The sequence below is a fragment of the Aulonocara sp. 'chitande type north' Nkhata Bay genome, linkage group LG7 (assembly GCF_057382095.1).
Source record: "Aulonocara sp. 'chitande type north' Nkhata Bay isolate Kocher_YH1m ecotype deep benthic linkage group LG7, A_spYH_male_GT1.1, whole genome shotgun sequence".
Lineage (NCBI taxonomy): Eukaryota > Metazoa > Chordata > Actinopteri > Cichliformes > Cichlidae > Aulonocara > Aulonocara sp. 'chitande type north' Nkhata Bay.
In genome coordinates this window covers 46184541-46198044 of record NC_141350.1, presented here as the reverse complement: position 1 = coordinate 46198044, position 13504 = coordinate 46184541, and the positions used below count along the sequence as shown (strand labels likewise).

Here is a 13504-nt window from a genome sequence, read left to right as displayed (position 1 = left end):
TCTACGAGAAGAATGAGGGTCACTTCACGTATACACAGCAGACGTCTCTTGATCTGCCCCGAAGATACAAGACCAGAAGCAAACAATTTTAACTGATAATGCTGTTGTTTATCCTGACCTGAGATAAGTGAACTTGCGAGTTAATATTTAACATTTTCATACTAATTCAATTTTTCCCCCCTAAAATGCTGTATTAGCTGTGTAAAAAGTATGATTCAGTAGGTCCACGGAAGCAACAAATACTGATGTGGCTCTTAGCCAGCTGGATATCATTACACAGAGAGTGTCCATCTTTTGCGCTCTTTCCCTCTCCCGGTTGAAATGTCAGGCCTCTATGTCATTTGTCTCAATCAGCTGCCACTGTTTCCATTTGGCCTGTATGCCCATTCAATACTGAGACCAGCAGCTCCTAGTTCAAAGATTAAAACATGCACGCAAATGCAAACAGAGCCCATCAGCAGCACACCATCATGTCTCGCAGCCACACATCCCACCATAATGCCATTTAGAATAATAGCACTGTGAGCAAATAGCAGTTAACTGTGTTAACGTCTGAATCTGGCCCGCCGTGCTTATGTGAGCATCTGTCATCTTTATCAATAAGCAGAAGGTCTGACATGAATCCAATTTGCTCCTTGAAACCTCTTGTCCCTATGTCATCTCCATTAATATACAAACACATACAGACACTGACGATAATGTCACAGGTGCTGGTTCTGTCCTCTGACCTCCAAAGTGTGTGTATTTGCAGAGATGGACTTCCTCTTCTCCCGATTAAAGCATGGTGAATCTAGTCAGTGTGCCTCCATCTGAACCCTGGCCATAAAAAAACAACACTAATTTTTGGGGAGGTGTGTTCGATATTCCTCTCCTTTTTTTTTTTTTTTGAAGGCGGGTTTTAGCAGTTGAGATGGAGGAGCCGGGCCTTCCTCCTGACACTGACCTCCTGACCTTCTTGACCTGCTGGTTGGTTTGGACAAAGGAAGCCTTTCCCTTTTAATTCTGCACAGGGAGCGTTATATAGGACCTGACCCTGTGCTCCTCTTAACCTTTTGGACCTCCGGCCTGATGTCCATGATTTAGGGCAAATTTCATTACATGCTTTCTCCGGATGAGACTGTTGGCTAAGAGGATGTGGCACTGCAACAACTCAGCCTGATTAAAATGTCAGGTAGGGCAGACAGCTGAGATGGCATGTTTAGCTTGCGTGAAAGAAAAGCACATGTGTACTGATTGTACTGATACATGACCACTAAACACAAGAAAACCGGTGCAATTCCAAACCTTTTTGTCAGCTGTGCAGAAATCAAATTGTAAAAAAAAAAAGAAAAGAAAAGAAAAGAAAAGAAAGAAAGAAAGAAAGAAAGAAAGAAAGAAAGAAAGAAAGAAAGAAAGAAAGAAAGAAAGAAAGAAAGAAAGAAAGAAAGAAAGAAAGAAAGAAAGAAAAAAGCTGTAGTGGATCTAATTTAGTGAATCATTTGCCAAATACCCATTTATCTTGTGGCAAATATATGTAACATGAGCTGCTGCCTGTGAGTGATAGCCATCGTGCTCTCTACAAACAACCTGGCTGTGGAAGTTGTGAGGCTGTAACAAGCTGAACAGAAGGCCAACACCACGGTGGACAAAAGATGAGTGAGAAGCATAAGAAAGGAAAGACTCTTGAGAATAGCTGCCACGATAGGCGCCTGGGCCTGTGTGCTGTCTACCTGTCTCTCTTCCTAACTGCCATGTTCTTGTCAGTGTTGACACCCTGTCAGCCCCACCTAGCCAGGGCCCTGTGGGTAGCAGAGAAGCAGCTGAGGTAGAGGTACACAAAGCAGGCAGTCTGAATGGGAATGACTGGGCTGGGCTCTATTGGAGCCAGCCTTCCAGACGCAGACAATAGTGGGGCCCGAGGCCGGGGCCAGAAACCTGAAGCCTCGGCCTGGTATTTTAAGAGGCTTGAGTGGATCTGGAGCCAGTTGTCAATCAATAGGTGCACACAATCATGCAAAAGCAAGACTTGAAATGATACAAAAATTGAGACGATGACAGAGGACAGAAAATATTGATGGATTTTTTTTTTTTCCTCCCCTTGTTTCATTGAGTCAGCCTTAAAACTCGCATTTAAGGCTTTTCACACGCACCATGAAACCACACACACACATGGACTGCTAGTCTTTTCAGGCCAAGGTTGTTGCTTACAGACTGTTGTCTTCATTGTCTAAAGTGCCTCAAGAAGGGGTGGGGTAGAGGAATTGTGTGTGGGTGTGGGTGTTTGTGTGTTTGTGCGTGCAGGGGGTTCATCAATGCACAATATAATGCTTTCACTATTCTAGGCCACTGTTGTTGGATGTGTGTTGGTGTGTGTGTGTGTGTGTGTGTGTGTGTGAATGTGTGTGTGTGTGTGTGTGTGTGTGTGTGTGTGAGAGAGAGAGAGAGAGAGAGAGAGAGAGAGAGAGAGAGAGAGAGAGAGAGAGAGAGAGAGAGCAACAGCAGCAGAACTGTGCTCCCCTCTCCTTTCACAAACACTTGCATCATTTTGTCAGAAAGGAAAGGCCCGGTCTCCTTTTTGCTCCTCGCTTCTGACACCTTGCAGACATCTGGCAGAGGGTTTGATGATGCCGCTCTTGAAAGCCAGGGCCTGTCTCCAGGCTATAGAATGACAGACTGGACTGCAATAACCCACGCAAATAACCGAATACCTCCACGTGTCACAGAAGCCTCTCCTGGATCTCCCTAGCTTGTCTGTCCGTCTTTATGATTCCCCTTTTGAAACTCTTCTACCTGTCCACCAGATGCCCTCAGTGGGTGCCCCAGGACCGTTTCTGTGTCTTTACTTAACCCTTCTGAATACTTCTTGATTTTGATCTCATCGTCAATAAAACCGGTGTTGGTTTTCCTGATCATCAGCAGGAGTTGAAGTTACAAATTATATTTACTCTCATTTCCAAAATGCAAATGGACTAAATAACATCTCAGTTTTCTAAGTAAATGTTGCCAATACAAACAAAGGCAAAATAATTTTAAGTAGAGTTTTAAAGATAAAAGACATTTTAGCAAAGTTTGACTTTGAAAAACAGGTCACAGGTCCAAAGTAGCATGGTATTTAGAATCCCCTTAGATCATTCTCACCATGCCGATATTTTGTCAGTGCAAACAGTGGCAGAAAGAAACATCATTTTTAGTAACTCTATATAGCATTATTGCATTATTATCACTTTCACCTTCAGGTCAATCTACTGACCTTGAATGAGTGGTCAAAGGTCAAATGTGACCTATTTTTAATCTGTGACTATTTCATTATGTTGACAATAAACACCACATTTTTTTAAAATAATATTTTCTAGATTGTACAGCTGTTTGTCAATTTTCAACCAATAAATTGTTAAGTTGACCTTGAAGGCCTCAGGTTTAATTTGCTGCTTCCTTTTTCCTATATCTAGTCTTTTGCCAAAAGCATGGGGTGTTCAGTAAAGGTAAAGTATAAATATCTTTTACTGTTTTATAATCCATTTAATTAGACTACCTACACAACCTTTTGGTCACCATATTCAGGCCTGTGAAACTAAATTTCAACGATGTGTACCAGAACAAAATTACCATTCATGGCATTTATTGTTATTATTATTTATTTTTATTTTTATTTTTTCATCAAGTTGCATTCCATATTATTAAATGCCCCCACATTATTAGTGGCTCTCAAACTGAGGCTTGATAAGTCGGCTACATGGTAGGCTTCATGCTGATCTGTTTTCAGAATACATTATTTTGCCTGTTAAAATATTTTTAAAAAAGCTCAAATGTTTGTGAACTAGCTGAAAAAATACATTTTCAAATAAAAATCTCCAGTTGAGTCATATTTCAAACTTTGTCACAGAAATTGCACTAGTTAGTAACTAAGGTTACTAACTAGTTACTAACTAGTTAGTAACTAAGGTTACTAACAACCTTTCTATAACTTCTGACAGTGGACTCCTCTCTATTGTTCTCCTAGACCTTAGTGCAGCATTTGATACTGTTCACCACAATATTTTACCACAGACAAAAGAATGTACCTTAGGTATTAAAGGGTTTGTAAGGGTAATCACGGAGTTTCACAGGGTTCTGTGGTGCGATCAATTTGAATTACATTATACATACAGGCAGTATTATTAGAAGGCATAGCATACATGTTCATTGCTATGCAGAGGACACCCAACTTTATCTCTCTCTGAAGCAAGATGATACACACAATTTAAAACTACATGCATATCTTAAAGGCGTAAACGCCTGGATGACCTCTGAATTTGGTCTATTCTAATTCACTGTTATTGGGTTGTTCTAAAAGTTCCTTATAAAGCCTTCACTTTATCCAGACTTACATGAGTACTTGCATGGATTAGGAAAGAACATATTGTCTCTACTATATTCAAATAGCAGCTTCTGTGTTTCCTAGAGTTTTCAAAAGTAGAATGAGAGGCTGAGCCCACAGCTATTAGGCCGCTTTACTGATCACTCATTCTTTCATAATGTAGAAAACTTGTTTTATATGAGTTGATATAATTTTATTGGATTATATTTGTATTATACATATTTTATTGCTGTTTGGCAAATACTGTGCAATATTTACCTCTAAAACAGATTGCAGCAGGACTATAAATTACAAGAAGAAAATCTGCGCATACTTTGGACATATCCCATTAATATTAAATCAGTGCTGTTCTCACAACATATGAATCTCTTATGTTTTGACCACTATGAGTCGGGTTTTCTCTGTTCTATCATGGGGACAAAAGAATAGGGGTTAATAATATAAAAACGGAGTAATTTCACTTAGCAAATAATGTGCATGACGTGTCTACACGCCAATTCTGGATTCTTTTGGTGTTTAGCGTTCCCACATGGGTGTGTGTATGAGGCCACATTTTGAAGCTGTCACGATCCTGGGTCTGTACGACCTGACCAGTATGGACTCAGCAGACCGCGAGCTCTATGAGCGTCGGGAGGCAGCCTTCGCCCAACTGGAGGAAGAGCTCCGTTGGAAGCCGTGGCGTACCCCCGATTACGAGCACATTTTCCACGGAACTCGGCTAGCTCTCGGAGGTCCCAAGAGCTGCCGAAAGTCCCCGCCTGTTGCGCTGCCTGCATCCAAGCCTCGCTCGCTTCAGGTGGGAGTCCTCCGTGTGGCTTCAGGCACTCACACTCCAGCCTCGGTGTCACCGTTCTGTGCACCAGGGGCTCAGTCGCTCGCTCCGCCAGCTTCCTCTGTTCACAGGAAGCGGCGCGCCCGCCGCCATAAACTGGACATCGCTGAGCAACTCACGGTGGTGAGTGACAATGACTCCTATTCTCACGTCCCGTCTGACATTAAAAGTAACAGCCTCACCTCTGATCCGTGGGGAACTTCCCTTATGGATGATGACGTGGACTGGGAACAGTTATTTTGCTTTGCTCCCTCTGAGCAGGGAGAGATTAAAGACAATACCCGCTCGCCTAGGTCTGCACGTGCGGTTAAAGGAAAAACTGTGAACACTTCTACCAACACTTCTACAACACTCAGTTCAGGTTCTGTCAGTTCAGGTTTTTTTTCGTCTGGTTCAGTCGTCCCCAAGTCAGCTCACTCTAAGACCATTAACCCAAGGACTTCAAAGACTGTTAATACTAAGACTGCAAAACATGAAGTGGATGGCGGGTTCATTTTTGATAGATCTGTTTTTGTCGACTCAGTACATGTTGACCCTGAGCCTGCCGTTTCTCGGACTGTTTTTTCTGAGCCAGCTCCTTTTTCTGCTCGGGTTTCTCCTCCCCGGGCAGCTCGGGCCCAGCGTACCTCTGCACCCGTACCAGTTCCTCGGGTGGGGGAGGCTGAGGCCCAGTTGGTCCCCGCTCTGGTTTCCAGGCCGGCTGAGGCTCTGTCCCTTTCTGCACCCGTACCAGCTCCTCGGGTGGGAAGGGCAGTTGCCCAGCCATTGCCGGTGCCTGTTCCGGTCCCCAGGGTGAGGTCAGCCAGGATACAGCCCGTCTCCACACCCGTACCTACTCCTCGGGTGGGAGTGGCTAGTGTCCAGCAGGTGCCTGCACCCATTCCTGTTTCTACTGAGGGCTCAGGAGAATTCAGTCCACAACCATCACCACCATCACTACTGCATGCTTTTCAGTCTATAGCTCAGTCATTAGCTCTGTTAGCAGCCCAGTCCATAGTACACTTTCCTGTGCTTCCGTTAACTCAGCCCTTAGCCCACTGTGCAGCTCAGCCAGCTCCCCATTGTTCAGCTCAGTCATTTGTTCCATCACCCACTCAGCCTTCTGTTCAGCCAGTGGTCTCTGCACCTACCGGTCCTGCCGCTGCTTCAGCTGGAGGGCCCGAGGGGCCTGTCCAGCCTCATGCCACGTCAGCTGGGGGTTCAGGAGAACCGCACCAGCTTCATGCCTCGTCAGCTGGGGGTTCAGGAGAACCGCACCAGCCTCATGCCTCGTCAGCTGGGGGTTCAGGAGAACCGCACCAGCCTCATGTCTCGTCAGCTGGAGGGCCCGAGGAGCCCGTCCAGCCTCATGCCTTGTCAGCTGGAGGGCCCGAGGAGCCCGTCCAGCCTCATGCCACGTCAGCTGGGGGTTCAGGAGAACCGCACCAGCCTCATGCCTCGTCAGCTGGAGGGCCCGAGGAGCCCGTCCGGCCTCATGCCTCGTCAGCTGGAGGGCCCGAGGAGCCCGTCCGGCCTCATGCCACGTCAGCTGGAGGGCCCGAGGAGCCCATCCGGCCTCATGCCACGTAAGCTGGAGGGCCCGAGGAGCCCGTCCGGCATCATGCCACGTCAGCTGGAGGGTCCGAGGAGCCCGTCCGGCCTCATGCCACGTCAGCTGGGGGTTCAGGAGAACCGCACCAGCCTCCCGTCTCCGCTGGAGGGTCCGTCGGGCCCGTTCAGCTTCCTGTCTCCGCTGGAGGATCCGAGGGGCCCGTTCAGCCGCCTGTCTCCGCTGGAGGGTCCGAGGGGCCCGTTCAGCCGCCTATCTCCGCTGGAGGGTCCGAGGGGCCCGTTCAGCCGCCTGTCTCCGCTGGAGGGTCCGAGGGGCCCGTTCAGCCGCCACCTACGGCCGCCTCGCCTCTGCTTCGGCTACATCGTCTACGCCTGGTCCGGCCTCTGCTTCTGCTACATCGTCTACGCCTGGTCCGGCCTCTGCTTCGGCTACATCGTCTACGCCTGGTCCGGCCTCTGGTCCATCTGGTCCTGCCTCAGCCTCTGCAGCCCCGTCTGGTCCTGCCTTGTCTGGTCCTGTGCCCTCCAAGCCTCGGCCGGTACGCCTGACACTTGGGAGCCGCCGCTGCCTTCCGCGCGGCCGGCCCCCTGAACTGCTCTGTCGTCTCCTTCGCCGCCGCCGCTGCCTTCCGCGCGGTCGGCCCCCGGATCGCCGTCGCCGCAGTTGCCGTCCGCACGGACGGCCCCCGGAACTGTTTGACCATGAACTCCTGTGCCGTCGGCCTCCGGGCCGGCCCCCTGATCAAATGAACTATGGACTTCTGGACCGTCACCCTCCGGGTCGGCCCCCTGAGGAGTTACGAACTGTTCCCTGCGCTCCTGTGTTTTTGATGGACATTGTGTTTTTGTGGCTTTGTTTCGGGCCCTCCGTCCTGGACCCCCGCCGCCCGCCCTGGGTGGGTTGTTTTTGGTTTTGTTTTGTTTTTCGAGGTTTTGGGCGTCTGGAATCCGCCCTTGAAGGGGGGGCTCTGTCACGATCCTGGGTCTGTTGACCCAGCGTTTTGAGTTTTAGTTTTATGTAAGCCCTTCGGGTTCCTAAGTTCATTTGTTATCATGCCTAAGTGTTTCTAGTTCTTATCATTTCCCCCTCGTGTTCCCAACTACGGTAAATCTCCCCTGCTCTTCATGTGTTTCATGTCTGTGTCTTACATTGTCAAGTTCGGGTTGTCATGTCTAGTTTTAGTGTTTCCTGTTTTATTCTGACAGTGTCATGTATTCTTTGTTCATTGTATTTAGCTTTCCTCTCCTGGTCCTGTCATTAGGTTTATGTCAGTCAGCTGTTCCCCCATGTGTCTCCACTTCCCCTGATCACCTCATGTATGTATTTAAGCCCTTTGTTTTCTGCATGCCATTGTCAGGTCGTCTGCTCATCCATGTCTCATCTCCAGGTACCCATGTCACTTCACTATGGTTAAGGTTTTTCATGTTTTGTTATTAGTTCACCCAGTTTAGGTTATTGTTTAGTTTTCACCGATGCCCTATTATTTTGTACCCTCGTTGCTAGCCTCAATAAACGGCTTGTTTTGTTAATCCACACCACGTTTTGGTCTGCGTTTGAGTCCTCCTCTGCAACACATACGGTCTGCCCCAGCCAGACCGTGACAGAAGCTGTACTTTTGAGTGCACATGGTCAAGTGCCTTTCTGAATCCAGAAGTGAACGTCTTCCGCTTTCTATAATGACTCTGCTATTACTAAGAACCAAAACAAAGCCATGAAAATTGCTTCCAGTATTCACACAGTGCATCAAACAGCAACTACAAAGTTCACTGTCTGTGATGTCTGTGTGTGTGTGTGTGTGTGTGTGTGTGTGTGTGTGTGTGTACGAATAAAATTAAGATACATATAAAAGTCAAGTTGTTATCCCCAGAATAACAAATCAGACTATGTTGTCAATGCTGTGCTCACATCTGAGAAACATCCAGTCATTCATAATATGCAGTGGAATTAGATGGTGGTGGGTAAGGGAAACTGGGACCAATTGGAAAATTGTTTTTACATGCTCCTTGAGAAATCACTAATTATTTAAAGTACACTAGTCATATTTTGAGAAAAGGAACATATGTGTGCACTAACTAATTGATATATTTTCACTAATAAGGACAAGACTATGTGCCCACTTGGTGGAAGTAATCCTAACAGTATATCTGAGTGACTAACCCAGTATATCTCAAAGAGAAAAAAGAAATAAAGTGACTGCTGCAGTTGAATCTAAAAATATAACTTGTATAAATGGTTAGCTTATGGACTTTTATGTACTTTCAAATTTGGGTATAAGTCTGTTTGTTTTTTTCCAGAAGGCTTGACAATGTTTTAATTAAGCAAGCGAAGTTAAAAGTACATTTTATCAAATGGATTCTGATTTTCGAGGTTTTCTTTCTGCTTAAAAAGCACCTTGAGGGAATTTGTTTTGAATTGACTCTATACAAATTTAACTGAATTGAAATGAATCGAATCATTGAACAGTCATGAATGTAGCTTATTGTTGTGTAATGGGGAAACAGTATTGGTAAAGAATATCACGTTAATCAAACAACTTTAGGTCCTGGAGATGTTTTCTTAAATCTTTCCATTTTGAGACAAGATCTATGATCAGACAAGGAGCCCAAGAGCCATCCATCCATGATAGGTATTCATGCATGTCACTGAGGAGGTTACAAACTTGCACTCAGCGGTGTCATGTGTTACTATGGCTATGCAGCTGAGGTGTATGCTCACTTACAGAGGACAATGAATAACAGTGGGAAAGAAACAAGCAGTACTTTAAAAGAGAAAATTTTTGAGTTCAACATCTTCACCCACCAGCAGACAAATTTTACATTAGATACCATCATTCAAACCTGCAGCTCAGGATATACCAAAAAACACCCTGTTAAATGCAGGCAACTCACTGCAGTGCTGCTTGTAAAAACACATGCAGCTAAACACCTCAGCTAGCTATGTGACATTCTTGGAGACACAAAGACCATTACAGGTGACAAAAACATTTGTCAGTGCTTTTCTGTCAGCAAAATATGTGAAATTACCTTGTGGTCATTTACACCCACACTGTTTTCACTGTTTTCCAACAGAAATGGAAAAGGTTTGATCCCATGGCAATTCTGCAATGGTAAATGAAACATGCAGAAAATAACTGTAAAAACTGTTAACAATAAAACAATAGAGTTACTATTAGCAATTAGAATGTAAGAATTTAGTCTTTATAAGAAAAGTATTACGCATTTTCTTGATAGCACTTTCTATTCCACTTTATCAATAATCTGGCAAAGTGGAAACAACAAGGTAACAATATGGATATTGTAAGTTAATACCACATAATTACAAAAGTAATGGCCAGGAAATTATCTAATATCAACAAGGGTTATAGCTGATGGATATTAGATAGAAATTTATGCAAATTTATGTCACAAACATGTGTTATGAGGCAAAAAGAATATTAACAGTATATTAGTATATTATTTACTGTATTAACAGTAAATTGATATCCTGGAAACAGCATGATAGCCTGCTAGCAACATCAATTAATCAGTCATGAATAATTGTGCATTATATAATGACTATAATGATGATAGTAACCTTATAATAATTGGTTGATGCGTTAACATATTAGAATCGTGGGAGTAATCCTGCTTTATGTTCCCAGCATTCTTCTTTATTTGAAGAAATATTATGTTTGTCACTATTTAGCTTATTAGCAGGAAACATAAGGTCATTTCTGTTTAATAGCCAGGAATCAGGACTACAAAATGCAAAGCTGCCTCTTCCCTTTGAACTCATTTGAAATAACTTAATAAAGCAAACTTCAATAGGTTCTTAACATGGAACCTTGAATTAAATATAATTATAATATGGCTATTTTATAGCATACCACCATGTATATTTATATATAGCTATAAATGCTGAATGATAGTTTACAAAAGATTTACTGATGTGCAAATGCAAGATGTTGATGCCCCATAAATATATTCTGACTGGACCATAAGACAAATGAAAGGAAACTTTTTTATTATCACGTGGCACGCATTCATGCAAACTCAACTCAAAATGCTTTTGACTGTTTTAAATTCATTATTAAATTTGTCTTTTATTATTAAATTCTTTCTTTTTCAATTGAATAAATAATATATTTGATATAGTTTGATAAGGAAAAAAGAATAATACCGAAAAACGTGAATTCTAATAAAAGAACAAAACCCTATGTCCTATGAGAGGAGGAAAACTGAAATACTGTATTTTTATAATAACACCTCCATTGACTGGCATGCTGTAGCTCAGCTAAATATGTAAGCTATCAGGAGATTGGTCAAAATATCCTGTCAAGAGTCAGTTGAGTTGGTGTCCAAGATTGCAAACACTAGTTCTGATGGAGTGTTGCAACTCTCTCTGGCAGTGAGATGCAGATTAGAAGTGACCGGTGGTACCATCAGAGAGCGGCGCCTTCCACGTGTTTGTCAGTGAAACATGCATCCAGACACATCTGCAAGCAGTTGACTGGGTCTTTTCCTGCCGCACTTTTCCTGAGAGATCTGGAAGGGTGACACGCCGATGTTGACCTTATTGTGCCCCACCTGTCACTTAACCTTCATGTTAGATGTCAGTTCCTGTGCCACCGTCATTCAGTTGCCCCAGCGCTGACACAAAACACGGTGCTTGCACTGTTTAACGTTGTGACCTCGAACTTAAGGAGGTAAAGAGAAACAGTCACAGAGCAGCCAGCAAGATTTTTTTAATATGAGACAAAAACAATTTCTTTATCTCTTCAAAATTATTAACTTGTTCAACATGTGTTAAATAAAGAAAACAAACAACAAACAAACATACAAACAACAAACAAACTTAACTGAATTAGGAGCTCCAGGTTCATCTCTCCTCAGGGCAGTTGCTCTTCTGTATGTCCATGTCTACAAAAATGAAGCTGACTCATAAAGATCAATGGGAAAAACCTGAAAACAACCAATTTCTCACCCAAAGTGCTTATGATCTTCAGCCTTTGAACCAGGAATAGTGCCTGTGATAAACTGTTTCAAAAGTTTACATTTTCTTTGCCTCAGGAGCCTTAGAAACGCAAGCTTGTGCGGTATAAATCTGTCAGGGCTGCAAAGTTGAGCATATACAGAGTCTTGATTTACACATTCCAGATGGGAGATTGGACTGTGGTGAAGCACTGGAGCATCACACACACCCTATTCCATCCACGGCCTTGCTCCCCTTTGATGAAGATCCCTTGGGTCTTGGTGGTGAACATTATGATCCTCCCAGCAAATAAACAAAAGCACAATAAAATTAAAACTTGGCTTTTGGGGAGGTACAGCAGAAGCAATGAAAAACATTTGTTCTATTTGGGTTAGACACTCCGTCTTATGATCTTGCAGGAAGAGACTTCAGCATGTGAAAGCTGGAGCATATGTCGGATTCTGAATATATGAAGATTCCCCGTTGGTATAACACAATAAGGCCTTGTTGATGATGTATTCAGACATTTCTCCATGTGCAAGTTGTCCCGTGTGAACTTGCACATTAAGAAATATAGAAACAAAGGACTTACAGAGAGGAGAAGAAGTCTTGCATTGAGTCATGAGTGTGTCTGCAACTGCTTATGCAGTGCAGCCAGCACACTTTGTTCCCTAAAGGCTTAGCTGGGGGTGCGTAAACAGTGATCCTATGGTGCTGGGCGGAACGATTCAGTGTCAGGGAAAAGGTCAGCTATCGCTGTTCAGCTCCATCAGGTCAGAGAAAAACACAAAAAGAGAAGGAAAGAGCAGGCTAAAGTGGTGAGGGCCCAGAGAATATGTTTCCAATAGGCCCTCGTCAGGCTGTGTTAGCATCTGCGTCCAACACGTGCACCCCAGGGATCATGACCCTCCACTTCCCCTTCTCTTGCTCTCCCCAGTGGGCAAAGCAGCCCTGCAAGGTCACTATAGAGCTAAATGGGGCAGAGGAAGGCACAATATAAACTGACTCCTAGGAAGCACCTTCCCCTAAACAACCCCCACAACACACACACACACACACACACACACACACACACCCCTGGACATTTCTAGAGAGGGAGGACTGTAGAGGTCCTACCCCATGCCTCCTAGGGTCACTGTCAGCCTGCAAAATCACACCAGCGCCTCAAGTATCAGGCTTGAGGGAGAAGAGCAAATGAGTCTGGGGTGAAGCTTGTGCCTTTGTCCAAATGGCACTGCATCTTTGAAGCAGGTTGAAGTCTAAAAAGAGAGAGTTTGGGGCTGAAATTGAGCAAAATTATGCCACTCTTGTAGCACACTATCACTGGAAGCACCCTGTTGAACACACTGTAGACTGCGGTACTGTCGGCTGTGATCATTGTACACATAGGCGGAGCATGGCTTAAATAAAGGCAGACCACAGAGACCTTTATGTTGTCTTTATCTTCTCTGTGAGCCCATCAGTTTCTATTATGGTTTATAATGCCATACATGACTTGTGTTACCGCAGGTAAAGATAATTTCCAAAGCATTGTCTTTGGAAATTACCTAAGCAAAAAGGCACACAAAAGTATATCGTATATTAAACTGTTAATATTTATGAGCATACATTTGTGTAAATACTAAAAGTGTAATACTTAAATAAATCTAAGAGTGCTATAGTGGGTAGATAAATACAAAGACATCAAACATTTCTCCATAATGTTACCTCAGCAAGGCCCATTGTTTGAAAATAGGAAGTAAACTTGGTGTAATTTTGTTATAGTGTTAAGTAGCAGATGATTGGGTGAGATCAGTGCTTACATGTCAGAATATGTAAGCTGGTTGTTTTTACT

General features: G+C 43.9%; 1 protein-coding gene across 1 annotated transcript; it reads left to right on the top strand.

Moving 5' to 3' along the window:
* Positions 1-4931: 4931 nt before the first annotated feature.
* Positions 4932-7268, top strand: LOC147325980 (uncharacterized). Its single transcript, XM_086297766.1, has 3 exons — positions 4932-6300; positions 6457-6607; positions 7250-7268. The coding sequence occupies exons 1-3, from the start codon at positions 4932-4934 to the stop codon at positions 7266-7268; spliced, it is 1539 nt and encodes a 512-aa protein (XP_086153892.1).
* The last annotated feature ends 6236 nt before the right edge of the window (positions 7269-13504 follow it).

Coding starts and splice junctions, on each gene's coding strand:
- LOC147325980 (XM_086297766.1), top strand. CDS start 4,932: ATGGACTCAGCAGACCGCGAGCTCTATGAGCGTCGGGAGGCAGCCTTC. Junction 6,301..6,456: donor AGTGGTCTCTGCACCTACCG/GTCCTGCCGCTG, acceptor CTGGGGGTTCAG/GAGAACCGCACCAGCCTCAT.